Source organism: Mobula hypostoma, chromosome 15 (assembly GCF_963921235.1).
Source record: "Mobula hypostoma chromosome 15, sMobHyp1.1, whole genome shotgun sequence".
Lineage (NCBI taxonomy): Eukaryota > Metazoa > Chordata > Chondrichthyes > Myliobatiformes > Myliobatidae > Mobula > Mobula hypostoma.
Window position 1 is genome coordinate 51,740,768 of NC_086111.1, and position 22,353 is coordinate 51,763,120.

At 39.6% G+C, this 22,353-nt stretch overlaps 2 protein-coding genes across 18 annotated transcripts in view; one reads left to right on the forward strand and one right to left on the reverse strand.

Annotated features, from left to right (window-relative positions):
* The window catches only part of slmapa (sarcolemma associated protein a), a 198,222-nt gene extending 182,024 nt beyond the window's left edge, over positions 1-16,198 (reverse strand). For 4 of the 17 annotated variants that reach the window (XM_063068027.1, XM_063068026.1, XM_063068025.1 and 1 more), the window contains exon 1: positions 15,046-16,198. In XM_063068027.1, coding sequence (XP_062924097.1) covers positions 15,046-15,243 — 198 coding nt within the window. In that variant the 5' untranslated portion in view covers positions 15,244-16,198. The remainder of the gene's footprint in view (positions 1-15,045) is intronic. The other 13 variants (XM_063068044.1, XM_063068043.1, XM_063068032.1 and 10 more) reach the window with 5 other exon arrangements.
* A 515-nt stretch (positions 16,199-16,713) lies between these two features.
* Positions 16,714-22,353, forward strand: part of dennd6aa (DENN/MADD domain containing 6Aa) — an 88,292-nt gene continuing 82,652 nt past the window's right edge. The window contains exons 1-3 of the mRNA XM_063068045.1: positions 16,714-16,953; positions 21,157-21,195; positions 21,281-21,323. Of these exons, the coding sequence (XP_062924115.1) occupies positions 16,768-16,953; positions 21,157-21,195; positions 21,281-21,323 (268 nt within the window). The 5' untranslated portion in view covers positions 16,714-16,767. The remainder of the gene's footprint in view (positions 16,954-21,156; positions 21,196-21,280; positions 21,324-22,353) is intronic.

Below are 22,353 nucleotides of genomic sequence, written 5' to 3' on the forward strand. Positions count from 1 at the left end.
CCTTATTCAACCACCCAGCGGAACCGCAGACCTTATTTAACCTGTCTCAATGCGGTAGACATTAGGACCCGGTGGTGGAGCTCTGAATCCACTGTGTTTCTGTTCACGAAAATAATCACAATTGAAAATAAAGTGGGAATAATAAATCAATTGGAAAGAGGTGAAACGCCATCGGTCATTGGAAAAGCGTTAGGCTACAGTCGATCAACAATCGGAATTTTAAAGGGTAAAGTGAGAAAGGCTCTGCCCCGATGAAAGCTACAATTATTACTAAGCAACACAGTGGTTTAATTATTGGGTTTTGGGTTTTTGATCCTCCACATCAACCGCACATGGATGGAGAGCACGCTCGGGAGCGGTCTGTCACTGAATCACCCGGCACTGAAACATACATTTCTTTAAGTGTTTTATATGCATAGCAAGGTAAAATATATCCTATAAACTAAGACAAACGTTTGACTAACTGACGCTAAATAATACCAGATGTACCTGTTGCAGCTTACTTAGTAAGAGAACTTCCGTTTTTTTCGATCCAGATCCACGATATCCTACACACATCCTCCCGTATACTTTAAATCAACTCTAGATTACTAATAATACCTAATACAATGTAAATGCTATGTAAAATAGTTGTTATACTGCATTGTTTAGAGAATAATGACAAGAAAAAAAAAGTCTGTACATGCTCGAACAGCAAGTGCTGGAAGAACACTTCTGGGTTTTCTCGATTCGTGGTTGGTTGAATTTGTGCATGCAGAACTCGCGGATAAGGAGAGCCGGCCGTACACATTTTCCAGGCCTTCCATAAATACTTCTTTGGCCCCTCCCAAACCACCTTCTTAGTTTCTAATATAGATTTTTATCTGAGAACATGTGATAGAAATTAAGAACATTAGTTCAAAAGCACATGCAAATTATTTTTGCTACCTCAACAACTGCTACATAAATATGGCCTACAAATGTTAAAATTGGCTTAAAGAAAATAAATGACAGAGGCACTTTTAACCAAATTAAATAAAACCATTAGCTTATTCTTGATTTTTATGTTCTGCATATCAGAAGTTTCACTCATATACCTAATGATAATGTGATAAATAGCAAACACATATCCAAAAGTGTCAAAAAGAAATTCAGCCCCTGCGAAATTCTAAACTGCTTGACTGGTGTTGCAAACAAATGCAACTTAATAATTTAATCTACTTAATTATTCAAAATTTTCTTTAAATCAACCCACAGCAGCATTAAACCTACTTAAGATCCCCAGCCCCCAGTAAATTTATACTGTATCACTTAAATCCTTTTGTTGTCAATGAAGCTTTTGCATATAAAATCAGTTCAGAGTACTTTCAGTGAGATTGTTTCTACCTTTAGGAACTTGAATGCCTACTCTTAAATAACAAAGACGACACGCAAATTCTTTACACTTGAGAGAGTAAAACATTGAAATAGAATTGCAATTGTGCAACTTTAATTTGCACAATTAATTAAAATTGAAAATATTTCATTGACCATGTAAAAGTCCTGTACAGGAATTAAGAGCTTATTGATCTCCTGAGCATTTTCATTCCACACTATTGTTCAAAGTTCCAAAAAGAGTGGATAAGGGTCTTGCCATATGTTTTACCCACATAATATTGATGTGCAGTGAACTCTTAGGGTTCAAATCCATAACTCTGAAAGTGTTTAGAGTAAAGAAGGCAGATGGAACACTCAGTTAGTCAAGCCACTGAGTTCAAGAGTCAGGAAAGCTCTGGTTAAGCCGTATCTGGAATACTGCATTCAATTGTGGTCATTCTATTACAAGAAGGATGTGGAAAGGAAATTTACTCGGATGTTGCCTGAATTGGAAGGCATGTGCTATAGAGGTTGGACACATTCAGGTTACTTTCTCTGGAGTAGTGAATGCAAATGATATTCCTTTTGAAAATAAGATGGTCTACAACAGATGCCTATTCATTGGCTCTTCGCACAACCCTGGAGCATCTGGACAGGAAAGATGCATACATCAGAATGTTCATTATCAATTACAGCTCCGCAATTAATACCATCATCCTTTCAAAACTAATCAGTAAACTCTAAGACTCGAGCCTCAATACCCCTCTTGCAATTCAATCCTGGACCGTTGCAGACCCTAGTCATCAGGATTGGCAAAAACATCTCTACAATCTCCATCAGCACAGGTGCACCACTGGGATATGCACTTAGCCCCCTGCTCTACTCGCTTTACACCTATAATTGTGTGGCTAAGTAACACCATGTACAAGCTTGCTGTTGACACCACTGTTGTGGGCCATATCAAAGGTGATGAATCAGCATACAGAAGGGAGATCGAAAATTTGGCTGAGTGGTGTAATAACAACAACCTCTCACTCAATATCAAAAAGACCAAAGAACTGATTGTAGACTTCAGGAGGGGGAAACCAGAGGTCCATAAGCCAGCAATCATTGGAGGATCAGAGGTGGAGAGGCTCAGTAACTTTAATTCCCTGGGTGTCACTGTCTCACAGGACCTGACCTAGACATATCATATAAATATAATTGCAAAGAAAGCACGACAGCACCTCTACTTCCTCAGGAGTCTGTGAAGATTCGGCATGTTCTATAGATGTGTGGTGGATAGTGTGCTGACTGGCTGCTTGACAGCCTAGTATAGGAACACCAATGCTTTGAGTGGAAAATCCGACAAAGGGTAGTGGATTCGACCCAGTACTACTACTTCTTCGTGTGCCTTGCGCATTACACGCTTGGGCAATCTTGGCTTTCCACATCGAACGATCCCATGCAGCATCAATGATACCTCGCACACTTAGATCTGTTAGTTCTTTCACAGTGTCCATTATATTTTCTTCTTTGCCTTCCTCTTCCGCGTTTCCCAGGCATACAGCCTTGTAATGTAAGGCATTCTACTTCTCACCTTCCGACGACATGGCCCAGGAATTTAAGTTTCCTCTCATTTTCTCATTAAAGATCTTTTTGTATGGGCACGTTGGAAGACTGTCTCATTAGTTACCCTATCTCTATATGATATTTTCAGCATTCTTCTGAGAAATCACATTTCTGTTGCTTCTAAGTTTCTCTGGAGTTCTGGTGTTATGGATTTTTTTTTACTGCCGCCGTTTGGTTCCAACAGCCCAGTACATCACAGGTAAATACCTCCCAACCATTGAACACATCTATATGAAATGGTGCCGTAGAAAAGCAGCATCCATCATCAAAGATCCTGACCACCCAGGCCATGCTGTTTTCTTGTTGCTGCCATCAAATAGAAAGTAGAGGTGCCTCAGGACTCACGCCACCATGTTCAAGAACAGTTCCTACCCCTCAACCATCAAGCTCTTGAGCAAAAGGGGATAACAACACTCGTCCTACTTCATGTGTTCCCACAACCAATGGTCTCACTTTAAGGACTCTTGTTATTTCATGCTTATTATTTATTGCTCTTTATTTACATCTGCATTTGCGCAGTTTGTTGTCTATTGATCCTGTTTACAGTTACTGTTATATAGATTTGCCAAGTATGCCTGCAGAAAAAGAATCTCAGGGTTACAAGTGGTGACAAATGTGTACTCTGATAATAAATCTAACTTTGACTAATCCTAATTGCTGCAAAATATGCTTCTTCAAGTTCTTGAATGCTCAATTTTACATGTTTAGAATAATATTTGCTCATACCTTAATTATGCTAGAGAAAAAAATAAATGCTTGCTTTCTTTCTTTCCTCTTTCATTCATTTAATTTGCTTAGCTTTCTGTACAAGACTATGCCTGGAATATTGCAAATTAAACTTCCTAGTTTGCACAGTGGGCTATTCCCCCCCATTGTTAACAACAAAATATGAGTCATAGGGCATTACAGCACAGAAATAAGCCCTTCAGCCCATCTAGTTCATGTCGGTCTGGTCTTCTACCTACTTGCATCCAGACTAATCCCATCTATTTGCATCTAGACTAATAGCCCGCCAACAACAGCAATACCTATAAAAGGCTACTGTTCATTCGATTACAGCTCATTGGAGAATAATACATTTGCAACCCTTATTTTTCATTGTTCATTCCAATTGATTTGTAACTGAAAGAGCTCAGTGTTTTGAGGTTGAGTTCATCCACTAATTGAATGCCACCTAGAATTAAAAACTATTTAAAGCAAACTGCAGACAAGTTCAACACTGAGATCTCTAAATCCAATGGGACTCAGATCATGTGCCAGGTTGGAGAAGGAACTTGACACATAAATGCATCAGAATTTCAACAATGACACCATCTGTCATTCAGTAAATGTGGATGTTCCATGCACAGAAATTCCAGATTTGCCGATATTGAAATGGATAAATGCCAGTGGATTCATTTGGAACCACCATTTGTCATGAAATGAAGCGACTTAATTTATGTTCTCTCTCCAAAAATGCTGCCTGCTTAGCTAAACACTTCCAGCATTTTTTGTTCTTATTTCAGACTTCAAATATTCACGATATTTTGTTTGTTCAACTTATGCAAATCTCAGATGCAGTAAACTTCTGCCAAAGTGGTTGAAATTTCAGTCAGAGTAAGCCAAGCTACTTTTACTCAACAGTAGATAATGTTTACATTTCTTAATAATATACACTTTTTGCTAGGGTACAGGTTTCCCCCGCCATCCGAAGGTAGAGCGTTCCTATGAAACGGTCCATAAACCGGAATGTCGTAAAGTGAAGAAGCAATTACCATTTACTAATATGGGGAAAAATTAGTGAGCGTTCGCAGACCCAAAAAAATAACCTACCAAATCATGCCAAATAACACATAAAACCTAAAACAACAGTAACATATAGTAAAAGCAGGAATGATATGATAAATAAAGTAGAAATACTTCTCTACAATCATTGCCGCACTGTCCACAGTAGTGATAATCTCATGCAAGCACTCTCAGCAGAAACACTCTCGCCAGTAACCTTTAAGCTATGAAGCTGCCAAATCATACCAAATAACACATAAAAATACACAGCCTACATAAAGTAGAAATAATGTATGTACAGTGTAGTATCACTTATGGGAATCCGGAAGGCAGCGCTGAGCACACTGATGATGGTGTGTTAGGTTGAGTCGTCGGAGGTTGGGGCGGTGCAGTGGTCCCCAACCTCCGGGCAGCAAACCGATACCGATCTGCGGAGCAGGCAGCGGTAGCCGGGACGCACCCAGCACATCATTAAGAAAAAAGCCAAAATAAGCAAGCTATTTAATTAGGTGCCGCCCGGCACGTAAATGTTGGCCCACATCAGAGGTGACGCAATCGGCAATCGCCTCTGATCTGGACCAACATTTACGAGCCAGGCGGCACCTAATTAATTAGCTTATTTATTTCGGCTTTTTTCTTAACGATGTGCTGGGTGCGTCCCGGCTATCGCTGCATTCGCCGCAGCAATGTATTGGTCTGCGGCCCGGGGGTTGGGACCACTGGGATGGTGGGACACTGGGGTGTCATCTCATCATCGTCTGTTTCCATCAGGGCAGGCAGGTCATCTTCTTCTATCTCGAAACGCTAAATTATGTCTAGTTTTACGCTAAGTGTAACACCCTCATGAGCTCTTTCAGGCTCTTCCGATACCTTAGAACTCATCTTGCTTACGGCTGCTTACAGGCACATGTTTAAGCAATGCCGGCTAGAATACAGTTCTGGGGGAGGAGCTTGGCTGCTCGGGGCACGCGCTGCCTTTTATCGTAACAGTGAAAACACCTTCTGTTAGCGAAAACAGATAACTAATGTAGGTTTTTTGCAACAGTGAGGTTTCGTAAAGCGAACATCCGAAAAGTGGGACACTGGTATATACTAAATACCATTATACTACTCTCACTTGGCCATTCCTGATTATGCATACCATTGACTAACTCATAATAGTCCACCTTATCCAATATTGAATATTTTCAGTGTTAATTGCAAAATATTATAATGATGAAATAACCTTTTTCCATATGCAAGAAGAATTTTCATTAATGTGAATAAAGTGCTTTTATTTTACACAGTCTCACTGAGCTGCCGTGTAATACTATTAATTTCCTCTTCGTTTAAGCATGGTCATCTATGATACAAAAACTATCTTGACAGCATTCTCATTATCAAAGTAAATCAGGGGGTCCCAAATGAGGTCCACAGTCCCCTCAGCTAATGGTAGGGGTCCACGGCATAATAAAAGTTTGGGAATTAAATGGATTTCCTGAAATGATAATTTGTTTTAAGTAGCTCTGATTCTATTACTGGAAATATTATATATGTTAAACACATTGTACAATTTGTTTCTGAAATTATTTTGTTCTTAACTTCAGACATGTGAAAAACAGTCATTATACTTAGAACCTCTTGGACATCAACATTTTCAGTTTCAAACTGATCGAGAACAAATTGCTGGAGGCAACAGTTCAGTTGGAGTTTCTTTATCCTGATCCACTAAGTTTTATTTTATTTATTGAGAAACAATACAGAATAGGCCCTTCCAGCCCTTTGAACCACACCACCCAGAAACCCCATTTAATCCTAGCCTTATCACAGGACAATTTACAATGACCAACTAGCTTACCAACTGGTATGTCTTTGGACTGTGGGAGGAAACTGCAGCGCCCAGAGGAAACACAAGGGGAGCGTACAAACTCCTTACAGGCAGCAGTGGGGATTGGTTATACTGTGAAGCGTTGTGCTAACCACTATGATACTGTGTCACCCAGTTTGTTATTTGGAATTATGAATGAAATTCCTTTGAGATTCAATATCAGGATAAGGTGGCCCATGTCGATTTCCTCGGGAAAAAAAGTTTTACAACCATGATTTTTTAAAAATATCACATACAAAATATGCTTCACTGATGTATTTTATTTATTACTTATCAGATTTTTTGCCATACCAGTCATTCAAGGGTCATAATAGCAAATATGCCATCTATTTGCAATGTACAGACCCCTCTGTAAAATTACTTGACAAAGTTATGACTTAACTGTATAAACTCAGTATTTACTTATAGCGGAAATTTTACCACTTTAAAGTGGGGAAGGAACACACTGCATTCTAGTAGTTTACAATGTATTTTATATGGCTCTATATTGCTTTTATAAAAATAATGAATCATCTGATTTTCTGATTCTCAGGAACATTTAAACATTCAGTCTTGCACATATCAGACTATCTGCAAGATTCATATTTAGACTTCATGCTTCAACGCACCAATTAATACATAACTAGCCTGTTTTTATTTTGATGGAGAGCTATCAATAGCAAAACCCAACAAAGCAGGGGCCTAAGTTCTAGGATGAGTTGCTGTCATATGTCTTTCACTCTTACTTAATAATTGTACCTCCTTTCCTCAACCATTCATAATGTGAAGCATAGTAAAGCAAGTACATGGCAAGAGGCTATTGGCAATGAGATTCAGGGCAGTGTGAGAAAAGGGTGACAAGAAGAGGCATGAGAGCAAATGAACAAGGCCAGGAGAAAAAAAAAGGTGGACAAAAGAGAGCTGGAAAGTGAGTTTATTTTCACTCCCATCATCATTGCAACATTTTTCATTCATTTTTTCTAACCTCTTTTTATGAACGCAATTAGTGAATTGCATTGACTACACTAAGTGCATTCTGAATTTGTTACCTAAAGAAAGTGATTAACACTGACTTGTTCTTAATTGCCTATCTGCAGATGTCTTTAAAGATTATGGTGAGTCATTTTCTTGAACCCTGGATAATAAATACCTACAACAACTCCAATTTATTGACTACGGCTCCTCCTTTAGTATCATGCTTGAGAATATGTATCACCAAGCTCAAGGCAGGCTTTGAACAGACATGTTGTACTGTGAAGATGAACTCCTCATCTCTCAACCTACCTTGCCATGGCCCTTGTACTTCAACCACCTACACTGCATTTTCTCTGTAACTGTTACACTATACTCTTAATCCAGATTTTCCTTTTTGAATAGATGTATGGAAATGACCTGTCTGGACAGCAGGCATAAAATCGCATTGTACCCTATCTAGTCACATGACAACAATAAACAAATTTCCTTTGAGTGAAAATATTCCCACAACTCTCTTGGAGAGGTATTCCAGAATTTATATCATGCTGAGATGTAGAAGAGCAAATATTCCCATAACATGGAGAAGATCCTGCAGTTTGTGATAATTCCATGCAGCTGAAGTACTTGTCTTTGTTGGTTGTTGAGATTGTTTATAACCTAGGCATATAATTTCAGCATATTTTGTTGATGGTAATCACTGTAAACCATTTACACAAATGGTGCGAGTGCAAATCAAGCAAGCATCTTTATCTTGCTTGTTCTTGAAGTTACACCCATACAAACAAATAGAGAGGATTCCATCATATTCACAATCTCAGTTGTACATGGTTGGATTGCTGAATTTATTTGCAATCCTTCTCTGTGGGGTATGCAGCCTCCGATCTGCTCTGGCAGCCACAGTATATATGTGTGACTGATATTGGTCAATTTTGGATCAACTGTGAACTATGAATATTGATGCTGGGAGATTTAGCCACAGCTTTGCCACTGAATATCAAGCATATTAGACTTACACTTGTTGGAGATGGTCATCGCCTGGGACTTACCTTAATTGCCATTTATCAGCACAAATCTCTATTGTGTTGGTCCTGCTGCACACCAGTGCAGATGCTTTATTTGCCGAGTACTTATCAACAGAACTGAATATGAGGATGTTTGTTTCTTTAGAAGGTCAGTGAGTGAACAGCCAAAGAAAGTTAAGCTAGAGACACTGATCCGAGGAACTTCTTCAGTCACATCTTCTGCTAAGATGATCAATCTCCAACAGCCATTCCCATCAACCCTTTGAAAGTAATTGACTTCAGCTTTACCTTGCTGCCATAATCATTCAATTGCTGCCCTGATGGAGGCGTAGTTCCTCTCACCTCTTCTCTGGAATTCTGCCCTATGGTCAGCTTTTCTACCAAGTCTGCCATGAGGGATGGAGTAGAGTATCCTGTCCAAGCAGCCTACTAGTAAGTGATGTCACTTGACAGCACTGTAAACAAGAACTTCCACAACTGCTACCATTAACTCTGAACTGGTTGGATAGTAGTTAATCGATCTAAGCACATCTAGCTTTATATGTACAGGATATACCTGGCTAATTCCTCAGTACTGAAACTGCACTGAAACAGCTTGGCTGGCTTAAGAGTGGAAGCCCTCAGCACTGAACTGAGGACATTGCTTAATCCCATATGCTTTACTATATTCCATGCTCTCAGCTATTCCCTACCATCTTGCAGAATGAAAAGAATTGGCTGAAAAATAATTATGGGGATCTCAGTAAGATTAAGAAGGACTCCACATCTCTGGCTAAATTTTGCTGAAAGTGCTTTAGGATCAAGGATCAACTTTATTCACTATATAAATTTACACGTATTAGGAATTTGCTGCAGTGTGTTGACGTGACATGGAACAAAAAAAGAAATCAATAATTATAAAAGATAAAGACTTATATTAAAAAACTTAGATTAAACTACACATGGAATAAAATGTGCATAAATACCAGCATATTATTAAAAAGTAGTTTAAAGCATTTACAGTGCAGTGACTAAGGTAATAGATCGAGGGGATGGAGGGCTAACTAGAATGGTTGATCAGATTAACTGCCCGAGGGAGGAAACTTTTAAGATGGGGTGAAGATTTTATTTCAATAGCCCTACAGCACTTTTCAGAAGGGAGCTTTTGAATGAGCCAGTTTGCTGGATGGGGTAAGTGTCTGCTATGATTCAGCATTACTCTTAGCACTAATGTACTGGAGATGGAAATACTCTGGAGTCCCCAACTTGGTTTAGTTATTCACAACTATTCACAATAGCTGCAGAAATGCGAAGCTTTGTATCTGATCAATTGATTGTGGGATCGATTAGCTCTATGGCATCCTTTGCCTTAAAACCAGTTACTGGCACCTAAAAAAAAAGTCGCTTTGGGCAGATGGAGCTTGTCAGCCGTGGTTGGCAGCTCCAGAAGGAAAACTCTGATCTCAAACCTCCACTGCCTTGCGACTATACCCACTCAAGGGGAGACTTCAGGAGTAAACCCCGAGGAAAAATTCTGGAGCTGGAGTCCCTTAAGCAGTTCAACACCAAGTTCAATGCTAACTTGCAACTCCTGCGACATTGCTGGTACCAAACTGCATCAGTCTCTGTCATTCCTTTGAGTCCATCAGATGCATGGAGAGGGGGAGCTTGCTACATGAGCAACAGCTTGTTCTCCATAATTGTACTGCCCAGACTTGTGTATCTAGATAGCTAGGATGCAATATTCACAATCAACTTTGTTATACTTTATTGCCAGTTATCAAACACGTACTTATGCTTCAACAGGCTACCATACAATTCCTAGGTTTGCACGGAGCTGCTCATTAAACAGAGTTGATATCCTAACTTGACTGTGATGGTAAAGAACATTCCAGATGGGAGTACAGTTCTACTACCAGTGAAGGGCTACAGTATCTCAGGGAAACTAGTATTCAAATACGAAATTTATTGCATGTCAATTTCCATGTATGATTATAGTGCTATACATCACCAGAGCACTCAAGGAGATATTAAAATCAAATGATGAGAAACAAATTGATAGAAGTGCATAAAATGATAAGAGGCATAGACAGTGTGTTGCCAATGCCTTTTACCCCAAGGGGACAATGGCTAGCAAGACATACTTTTATGGTGATTGGAAGAAAGTATGGGGAGGATGTCAGAGTTGGATCCTATTTTTTTTTAAATTACTAAGAGTGGCAAGTGCACAGATCACACAGCTGGGGTGTTGATAAAGACAGATATATTAGGGTCTCTTAGGCAAATGGATGACATGTGGGAGGGAATGCTTCAATTGATCGTGAAATAAGTTAAAAGATTAGCACAAAATTATGAGGTAAAGGGCCTATACTGCACTTCACAGTTCTATGTTGATATCAAAGACATCATGGACAAATGCACCTGCCACAGGGAAATTGGCAAGGACAAACCCAAGTTAGGTTATCCTTTATATTGACTCACTCACTACCTGCTGCAGACCCATTCTGGAACTTGTGTCCTTCAAGACTCAGCCATCCTAGTCAATATGGTGTTACCAAGCATTGTGTGATAGTGCACATTAACGCAGCCAATGTGAATGTTCAATCCTTGTTCCCCTCTTCCCACCTCCCAGTGTATCCTCCAAAACTAAATCAGGATTTCTGTGGACACTTACACTAATGCCATGAAACCTCATGAGGTTTGTCATCAATTCTGACTCCTCCCAAGCTGCTCCCTCTTCCTCCTCTCTGTTGTTACAGACACATTCACAGATTGTCTGGCACATTAGCTGCACAATACAACCTGCAAGGGCAATGGCTTGGTATCTTTTACATACTGGTTTATAGATGTTTCAGAAGAGGAAATGCAAAGTCATCTGTGTTGGGACTGTAAAAAAGTGGTGTTTTAATTTGAGATGAGTGGTTTGTCTGGTTTCATTCTTTTTTCTGCTTTAGCACAGTGGTTTTATGTAACGACAAAATCTCTTCCTTGGGCATTTCAGAGCACATTTAAGAATTGACTGCACTGCCATAATTCTGGAGTCACATTGAGGTCAAACACGGTAAAGATGGCAAAATTTATCTCCTGAAGGTGGTTGGTGAACCAGATGGGTTGTTGCAATAATTCAATAATTTTTATGGTCATCATTACTAATGACATCTTTAGGTTTTTAAAAAATTCCAAAGCTGTCGAGAGCCAACTGTGAACTAGGCTCTAGATTGTGCGTCCAGGCGTCTGGGTTACTAGTCCAGTAACATAACCATTGCTCCAGTATACTCAATCTTATTAAATCTTCCTATTATCAAATACAGCAATTGGAAACTGTCACTCCGTATTTACTTTAACTACCCTATTTGCAATGTTAAAGAAATCTATCAAAACTCTTTTTAACATCTCTCTCCTGTAAACAAGTTTTCATATTAAATCTCACCGCCCCCAACATCCTGCAGTAAATCTTTTTTGTATCTTCTCCAAAGTCTTCATCCTTCCTAAGGTGTACTGGAGAATTGGATACACTTCCCCAGCATTACAGAACTAGGATTATACATAGTTAGTTCCAGCATAACTTATTAAATGAATATTATGTTCCAATTGTTTAAAGTCAGTGATCTTTCATATTTTATCAACCATTTTGTCCTGCCTCCTCCAGAGATTTTTTTAATAAACCTCATTTTCCTGCTCTCTCCACTCTCATACATAATTTAGTATGGGTGGTCTTTTCTCATTCTTAACAAAATGCATCACACCTGTTTTTTCAAGTGAATTTGAATTCTAAACTATTACATTTCTGCCCATTCCACTGGTCAATATCCTTTGTAGAATACACAAACACAAGAAAATCTGCAGATGTAATCCAAAGCAACACACACAAAATGCTGGAGGAACTCAGCAGGGCAGGCAGCATCTGTGGAAAAGAGTAAACAGTTGACGTTTTGGGCTCCCAGTTTCACCTATCAACTGCCACTTTATACTACTTGCTCCCCTCCCTCCACCCTGTTATTCTGACTTCTCCCCTTCCTTTCGAGTCTTGAAGATGGGTCTCGGCCCAAAATATCAACTGTTTACTCTTTCCACAAATGCTGCCTGGCCTGCTGAATTCCGCCAGCATTTTGTGTGCGGTCCTTCGTAGATACACCACTTTCCTCACTGTTTAATCGAATGTCCGAAAGTCTGTCAATTTCAAAATTCTACCATGTTCCTCGTATCTTACTATTTGAGATATAAAAAGACTAATAGTGGATGTGGTGTGTTTGGATTTTCAGCAGATTTTTAATAGGACCCCACAGATAAATTTGGTGAACTACCAAGGGATAACACACTAGGGTTAACAGATATAAACAAAGAATTGAAAAAAAAAATGGCTCCATTTCAGGTTCACAGACTGTAACTAGTGAGATACCACAGAAATCCGTTGCTGGGCCACAAATCTTCAAAATCTATAACTGAATGTAACATTTCGAATTTTGCTGACGTCTCAAACCTCGAGCATAGTGGGACAGTAATGAGGATGCATAGTGGCTCTTAGTGATATAAAGGATTAAGGCGAGGCAGTTTTTGTTAGAAAAACAGAGATGCTGTTTTTTTTTAAAATGGTGACATGTTGGGAAACACTGAGCAAAGGTGCCCAAATAACCTCGGTCACAAGTCACTGAGAGTTAACATGCTGGTGCAGTAGGAAATTGAGGAAGCAAACAGCACAACAGCCTTTACTGCAAAAGGATTCATGCACCCAGGTAAAGACATCTTACTACAATTACACAAGACCTGATTGAGATCACACCTGGAGTGCTGTTCCCGTTACCCAAAGAAGAAAATGCAAAATGAAGATCAATAGATTTTTGGAGTTTAAAGGAATTAAACATGGGAACATGGCAAGAAAATGGACAAGAGGTAGATCAGCCATAACTTTATCGAAAGGTGGTGCAGACCCAACCAACTTGCCAAATGGCTTACCACTACTTCTATGTCATATGTTTTATGCTCTAATGATTGGAGGAAACAACTTGTTTCCTCTAATCATTAGAGCATATACATAGGAAAAAAAAATTGTTTTTCCTACCCTGTCAAATAGGGACTTGCATCTCTCCCTTTCCACCAAAGAGATGTTAGTCCCTGTCTGAAAGGGTAGCAAAAACATTAAACTTCATTGATTGCAAAAAAAGTTCAATTGCAATGTAGATCATGTAAAGTACTCAAAGCTCAGGATAAGATATCCTAACTGTATTGGACAAGATTGTTTTTTTTTAAAATTGAGCCTGTGCAATGAGTTAACAGTAGCCTTCTGGGAGCATCTAGTCACTTGAGCATATTCAAGACCAGAATCAGAGTTTTGGGCACAATTCGGGGGAAACATTTGGGCAGGAAGGTTGATCCGTGGCTCAAGATCAGGCATGATCTAACTAAAATGGTAGAAAAGGAGCAAAGTCTTCTACTACTGTTTTTTTTGTTACTTATTAAAAAAAATTTTGCAAGTGTAGAAAAAAACCATGGTGTCATTCTTTCTGTTGTTACGTCACGAAGTATAACCTAGTTAATCATAATTCATCCATTAATCTATCCTGACAATCATTAGTCCATACTTACCCAAGTCACTGTAAATTCCATCTAATTTACTGTTTCTAAAAGGGTCTCAACTGTCACTTTTAAGCTGACTGACCTATATTGTAAAGTTTGTAAATGAAGCACAACCCATTACTTAAGTAGTTTTTTTCTACAGATGGGGAGGATGTAAGGGGTAACAATTGTTGATAAAATTAAAGAAAATTTTAAGGAAAAGAAATGCAAATATAGTGGTCATAACTGTGATGTTATTGTGTTTAAAGTAAAAACCATGACCCTTTCAATACACTGACATGCAAGTTAAAAACAGGGAGATGTTGGAAACACTCAACAGGCCAGACTTATATCTTTCTTTCTGGCAGTGCTAGAAACAGAGTTAACTTTTATTTCGACGATTTTTTTTTTACCAGAACTATTTCTGTGGAAAAGATAATTGACAAAAACAACTCAGTTCACTGCCTGACACGCTTTGAATTCATAGCATTTTCTAGATTTCTTTGAAATTACCAATATCTATAATACTCTGACCTTTTTTCTTAGTTATCCTTTTGGAAACTAATGGAAAATGGTACACTGGAGGCACTCAATCAAAAACTCGTGGTCTGCACAAGAGAGGGGGAAATCTAAACTTAATTTCTAAACCTAGTGGTAATCTACAGTGTGACAGGAAAACGAGCAGTCAAAAATACTCAAAAAACTTGCAGTCTTGATATTTTAGTTATAGTTATAATCTTCAGAAACTTCCCCATTTGTCAAATTTTACTGATCACATTTTAGTCAAAATCAGTCAGCTAAGTCACAAGCTCTCACGTTAAATGCACGATTTTTTTTACTGAATGCAGCGTTTAGCACAAGGAAATGTGAAAAATGCCACCCAACCTCAGTAAGTCAGCGAACGACTTGCAAGTAATTCACGTTTTCCACTTCAACGCGGAAGAAGTGTTTAATCCTTACCTTGCCCGTTTTGCGGTCGAACCAGATAAGAGCATGGTTTCGGGAAAGCACTTTGCAGTCGAAAGTGGCGTTATTCTGGGCTGGTCTGCAGCGTGCCACCGACCGACCGATTTTGACAGGTTCGTCCAGGTAGACATGGCGTTCCTGAAAGGGGTGAGAGTTGGGCCGACAGGTGAAGATGGCTAGTGCTGAAGGCATATGGGACTGGTGACGAGCCTCAGTTAATGTGAAGAGAGGAAACTCGCCTTGAGCCACTTCCTGATCCAGAGTGACAATATCGTTTAGGATTAGAAATGATAAACAACCCGGATTTATATATAGGTGCAAATATTTACACACAACATCCACGAATGATTTCTGTACAAAACGAGAGATTCATCTTTCATCAATTAATACATCCATTTCAATAAATCAGCAGCAATTCGACGCATCTCCTGTCCTTGCTTGCAGATCCGTACGATTATTCCATCGGGTCGGAGTTTATTTACCGTCATTTAGCTTTTAAAACGGTAAAATAAATAAATAAAAAAACTTATTAACCAAAGATGAGAATGATAAGCACAGCAAACTGCGGAGAAAACGGTCGGTGTGCAGTCAGAAATAGTGTTTTTGCTCCAGTTAGCGGGACAAGGTTACCGCTGCATTTGAGTCACTCTCCCGAGAACACGTTGGAAAGGCTGGTCTCACAGCAGCAACTCGCACATCGTCAGCCCTCCAGCGGGCAAACGGAGGCAGCCCTCGACGGTCACTGCGGAGAGACGGCTGGAAGCACCTCTCTTTGTGAGACCTTCCCCGGCAAAATGCGAAGGAAGCGGGCTCAACGGCTAGGCCTCAGGCTCGAATCAATCCCGATCGCCGAGTCCAAAGTCGTGAACTTGTGACCCGAAATCAAAACAAATCCTTTCGATCGCACACCGGGAGCCGAGCCAGTACCAATCCACAGAGGAGGGGAAAACCGCGCCTTCGGCAAACAAGCCGTCGCTGAGGCGGGCGCGCTTGCCCAACACCTGCGGCCGCTACAGATGTGAGACGGAACAGGAACTATTCTTCGCATGTATGTTTGCTCTCCGCCGAGCCCGAGCCTGTAACACGTCCTCCCCAACTCACTCGAGCCGCCATAGCTTCACCGCATAGGCAACAACTTGATGGCGGAAGCGCCGGCTCCCCCTGATGAGCATCTCGTCCAGCCAATGGCGGCCGGGAAGCGGGCAAGGCGGTGGCCAATCAGAATCAGGGCGATGAGGAGGGTCTCGATTGACGCCACTGCTCGGTGGGAAATCGATGAGGGCCGGCCCGTCGATTGACGTGGAAAATCAACCAATCAAAGCCACGGAAAGAAAAACGTGAGCGGTTTTTTTTAAACGCGGGTAACGCCAATCAGGAGCGAGAAGGCGGGATGTATGTCTGATTGAACCAATGCACGAGAGGTATTCGATGAGGGCGTTCTGATGTGCAAGTGCATCGAAATAGGAGATCTTAAATGCCGCCGTCATTCAGATATTCAGTGCAAGTTGCGCATTATTATTACGTCATTGGAATGCATGTAAGCGTTTCTAAATAAGTGAGGTGCCATCCTCACTCAGGAAATCAAAGTTGAGAGCGAGCAAACATATCCGTACGCCTTGAATGACGTCACGCGTAAGACGTAGGTAAGTGCGTCATCGCGCCGGAGCGACGCTGGTCCCCTCGGACCGGACTAGATTTTCCCAATTGTGTAGGAAAATGGCTCTGCGGGGTCTGACAGGTGATGGAGATGACTTGGAGGACCTCTTGGACGGTGGTGTCCTTGACAAAGATTACCTGTGTGATCCCGACAGGTCTCCGTTTTTGCCCTGGGATAGGTTCAGTGCCTGGGTTCACTGCATCTGTGTCGTAGGGTTTGACCTGGAGCTGGGGCAGGCTGTTGAAGTGAGTTGCTGTTAATCGCAGAAAAAATAGTTTGTTTGCAGGAACTCGGCGCTGTACATCACCACCTTTGGCGATCCGTGTGGAGAGTTTCGTGTTTCTAAACCGGGCTCTTTTGATATCAAGTCTTGCGTGAGATCGTGTAACAGATGGCGCTTCATTCTTTGTTACAAGGCCATGTTTTTTGTTAAAGAGCCCACTCGCATTTATGAAAAAAGGTACATTTGTGATGGGTTCAAAACTCAAATAATTTGGGAATTTATTTATCGAAGTAGTTTAGTTAAAAACAAAAAAGCATTTACATGTAACCAAACATAGTTGTTTCGTATTTTATGTACTATCAAAGGGCTTTTGTTTACTTTTATTGGCAATCTCCAATTTCCAAAGCATGAGATTTGTGCTGATTGCCCTGTTTGGATTTTATGTATTGCTTCTTAACTACGTTAAGGGAATTGCGCATTTTGTAAGCAAGTTGAATTTCTTCTAACGAATATAGTTTTAAGTATGTAATACGTGCAGCTCAGGGAACCATTTGTGTGTAAAAGAACGAATCTGTAATTGTATTTGAGCGACTAGTTTGTTAAGAAACAAACGTTTGAAAGGAAAATATGAACAGGCTTTTATTTTTATAACATCAAGTCAAAATGTTTTGGACAAAACATTGAGCTTCTCTAATTAAAAGCCTTTTTTTTTAGACATTTGATCTTATGACAGTTAATTGCATAAATAGTTTGTTCTACCACTCCTTGGGTGGAAATTTAATGGATAATCGATGCCTCAGAGAAAGAATATTAAGGATCATTGCTTCAGATACTTAAAAAATGACGCTGAGCAGTTGGGAGTGCTGGTTTTCAGTTGATAACATCAAACTTGGTTACTGTCTGTTCATTTTGATGGATATAATTGATTTCTCAGTACTACTTTTAACAATAATGTAATTAACCAGTGCAATCTTTACCTTATGTAATAGCAAACCGTCTAGTAATTTACCTGCTACCTTACTGATCTGGATTAAAAATTAATCTTTGTTAGCATGGTGTCTAATATTTCAATTACTGTTTGAGATTTTAAAGTTTAGTTGAGATTAGTTGCTGATAGTCGACTTCTAGGGGCATGTCACAGTCAGAAAGAATCTGATCATTGTCAATATTCCAGCCCTCTTAAAGTCAAATTTTTTTGCAGTTATGATTTCATTGTGCTAATTCTGATTTGTACTGTCCCTGTTATAAAATGTAATAAATACAACTTGAAACCTAGGTTGGTAGCATACCCTTCCACCTCCTACCTAACAAGTGGCAAAAGGTGGGTCCTAAACTGACTGTTTCCTGATGATTCAATGTTCAAAGTAAGTTTAATATCAAAGTACATTTATGTCACCTCATACAAACCCTGAGATTCAGTTTCTTGTGGACATAATAAATCTATGATAGAATAATAACCATAATAGGATCAATGAAAGACCACATCAACTTGGGTGTTCAACCAGTGTCCAAAAGATAACAAACTGTGCAAATAAAGAAATAATAATAATAAATAAATCAAAATTTCAAAGTAAAATTTATTATCAGGGTGCACACATGTCACCACATACAACCCTGAGGTTCTTTTTCCTGCGGGCATACTCAGCAAATCTACAGAACAGTAACTGTAAATGGATCAATGAAAAATATACTGTGCAAATGCAAATATATAAATAAATAGCAATAAATTATGAACATGAAGTAACAAGTAAAAGAATCCTTAAAGTGAGACCATTGGTTGTGAGAACACCAGAAGTAGAATAAGTGTAGTTTCCCCCTTTTGTTCACGAGCCTGATGGTTGAGAGGTGGTAACTGTTCTTGAACCTGGTGGTGCGAGTCCTGAGGCTCTTGTATCTTCTACCTGATGGCAGCAGCGAGAAAAGAGCATGGCCTGGGTGGTGAGGATCTTTGAAGGTGCATGCTGCTTTTCTACGGCAACATTTCATGTAGATGTGCTCGATGGTTGGGATGGCTTTAACCATGATGTACTGGGCCGAATCCACTACCTTTCGTAGGATTTTCGGTTCAAAGGCATTGGTGTTCCCACACCAGGCTGTAATGCAGCCAGTCAGCACACTTTCCACCACATATCTATTGAAGTTTGCCAAGGTTTTTGATGACATGCCGAATCACTGCAGACTCCTGAGGAAGTTGAGGTACTGCCGTGCTTTCTTTGCAAATCCAGGGGGCAATTAATTTTTTCCTGAGTGGTCAGTATATGGAATGACTTGCCAATAGAAATAGTTGAGGCAGATACATTAACAACAATTAAAATACACATGGACAGAGGACAGGTTTAGAGGGTTATGTGTGAAGCTTGGCCAAATGGAACTAGCTTTGATGGGAATCTTGATCAGCATGGGACAGATGGGCTGAAGGCCTGTTTCTGTTCTCTGTTTCTATGACATCAGAACATCCTTCAAGAGTGTGAACCCTCTTGATGTAAAATGAAAATGTAAATGCCACTGGCTGGCATGCAGAAGGACATCTCCAACCTCTTACTGCTTTGGTCAGACATTCTCACCTGCTTCTGAAAGACATCAATCATACTGGTACCCAAAAAGTTCAGGGTGGGCTGCTTCAGTGACTATCACCCAGTGGCACTCTCACCTACTGTGATAAAGTGCCATGAGAGGCTGGAAAAGGCTAGAAATAACTCTCGTCTGAGCAGGGACCTGTACACACTGCAATTTGCCTACCACAACATCAGATCTACAGCAGATGCAATCTTACTGGCTCTTCGGTCGGCTTTGGAGCATCTGGATAACAGCAATACGTACAGTACATCTGGTTACTGCTTATCATTTGCAGCTCAGCATTCAAAAGCTTTGTTCCCTCAGTGCTCATCAACAAGTCTCAGAACCTGGGCTTCTGTACCTCTCTCTGCAACTGGATCCTTAACTTCCTCATCGGGAAACCACTATCAGTGCAGATTGCTAATAACATAGCCTCCTCACTGATAATCAACAACAACTCAAGGATGTGAGCTTAGCTCACTGCTCTACTCTGTCTACATTCATAACTGTGTGGCTTGTCACTGACCAAATGCCTTCTATAAGTTCGCTGTTGTTGGGAGAATCACAGAAAATGTCAAGCAAGTGAACAGGAGTGAGATGAATCCGCTGGTTGAGTGGTGTTGCACCAACAACCTTGCACTCAAAGCCTGCAAGATGAGGGATATGATTGCGGACTCTGGGAAGGGGAAGTCGGGAGATTACGCACCAGTCCTCAGTGAACGGTGAGCAGTGAAAAGCGTTCAGCAGTTTCAAGGTCCCGTGTGTCAGTGTCATATTTCCGAATGGTCCATGAACCCATGAACACTAACACTATCCGGATGAAGGGTCTCGGCCCGAAACATCGACTGTTTGTTCCTTTCCATTGATACTGCCTGGCTTGCTGAGTTCCTCTAGCATTTTGTGTGTGTTGCCTTGGATTTCCAGCTTCTGCAGATTTTCTCGTGTTTGTGATTATGCTACCTTACTATCCCTCTTTTTCACTTTTTAATTTATTTTAACTTGTAGTAATATTTTGCACAATAGTACTGGCACAACAACATGTCAGTGATAATCGGCATGATTCTGACTAGTGGCTTTTTATTTTTCTTTACCTTGTTTCTTACTACCAGTTTTCCTTGTATTTTGTTTTGGTTCAATTAAATATTTTACCCTTCATAAGCTCATTTAGGATCTGGGTGATTCAGTATATTCGGTTGCAAATTGTTGATGTGTCATGTAGTCCTGTACTTTGTAGAGGATGCCACAAAGTTTCAAGTGATGGCAAATTGCATTTTAAATACAAATTGCTGTCATATACTTTTGTTCCTGATCACAAAATCCAGGCCTATCTGTCAGTTTTGCACATCCTTCAAATACCTGTCTAAATTAGTCGTATTAACGTTAGCCATACCTGTAAACAATCATGTGATACACTGGTAGACTGCTGTGCTGCCCATCTTCTGGATGTTAAGTATTAGAGAAAGCGCTCAAAATTTTTGTTATTCCTCAATTTTTCACAAGAAATTAATTATTAACTTAGAACATATTCCCTTTAAATTACTGAAAGTGAGTCTTTGCCTTCATAAACTGCCTGCCTTGGGTGGGATAAGATAACTGGAACTTGTTGCATTGTGGCAACTTCAGTATATTGTGTAAAAGATGTTAACATCATTTATATGTTTCTTCCTAGGTAATATATCCTCCTCATGCAAAATTATCAGACAAAGAGGTTAGTGCAGAAATAACTCCAAACTGATTTTACCTTTTTGGAATCAGTATAGTAATGTTATAAATTGTATTCCTTTCTTTTACAGAAAACAAGCATTTGTTATTTATCCTTCCCAGACTCTAATTCAGGTAATTGCACTATCTATTTATTCAGCAAACTAATATATGCTTCCCTAAAATGTAAAGGTCAAAATACTGTCTATAATGGGTGTGACCCTTTTAAAATTATTTTTATTGGAATGTAAAAATAAAAAAGATAAACAAATAATTATTATTCAGATGTTTTGATTGTTTTAATTGGAACAGTAGGGTAATTATTGGGGGAAACAGAATGGAATTTGTGTGAAAGATACCTTGATGATGCAGCTTGTTTGTGGACATACAAGGGCAGAAGCTAGATCCTTTTATGATTAACAAAATATATCAGGTTTGTCATCTAAATGCATGTAAACGTTTTGTCTAAGATTTAGATAAGAACATAGAAGATAGTTTAACACACTAGAACATTGGATAAGGACAGATTTTAAAAATGGAGCTAGCTAAGCTGATGATGAATGAACTGAAGTGATGGGAAAATGTTTTTTATTTCAAAAATAGTTACGTAACCTTTTCTTGAAAAGGGAAGTTGCCTATTGGATGTTGTGGCTATGTCACATCTAAAATTAATTAATAGGAACTAAGAGGACAAGAAGAGCCACAGAATTCAAAAGTATGTATGGATTTTGCACGTGTATCAATAGAAAGAAATACCATGTTAAGTTAGGTAGCATCCTCAGAAGGGATAAAACATTGAATAAATACTTGCTAACTACCGTATACTTGTTAAAGACTGCTGTTGGGGAAATGGAAAACCAAGAAGCATATGTGATTGAGATGATTAAGTGCTAGTTAGTCAGGAAAATATTAATTTGCTACATATTTAAGTAGAATATAGCTAACTGTAGCCAGTATAAACTTCACGAAAAAAAGACTCAGAACATTTTTTTCTGAGGAGCGACGAAATAAGAGAAATTTTAGTGGACTTTTAGGATGGCTTTTGACAAGACACCACGTGGCTGAGGGAAGACTGTTTGGAGACATAAACAAATAATGAGTTGTGGGAATACTTTCCAGTGATAGCTTGTGACTAATGGTATTCCACAGTGTTTAGTTATGACTT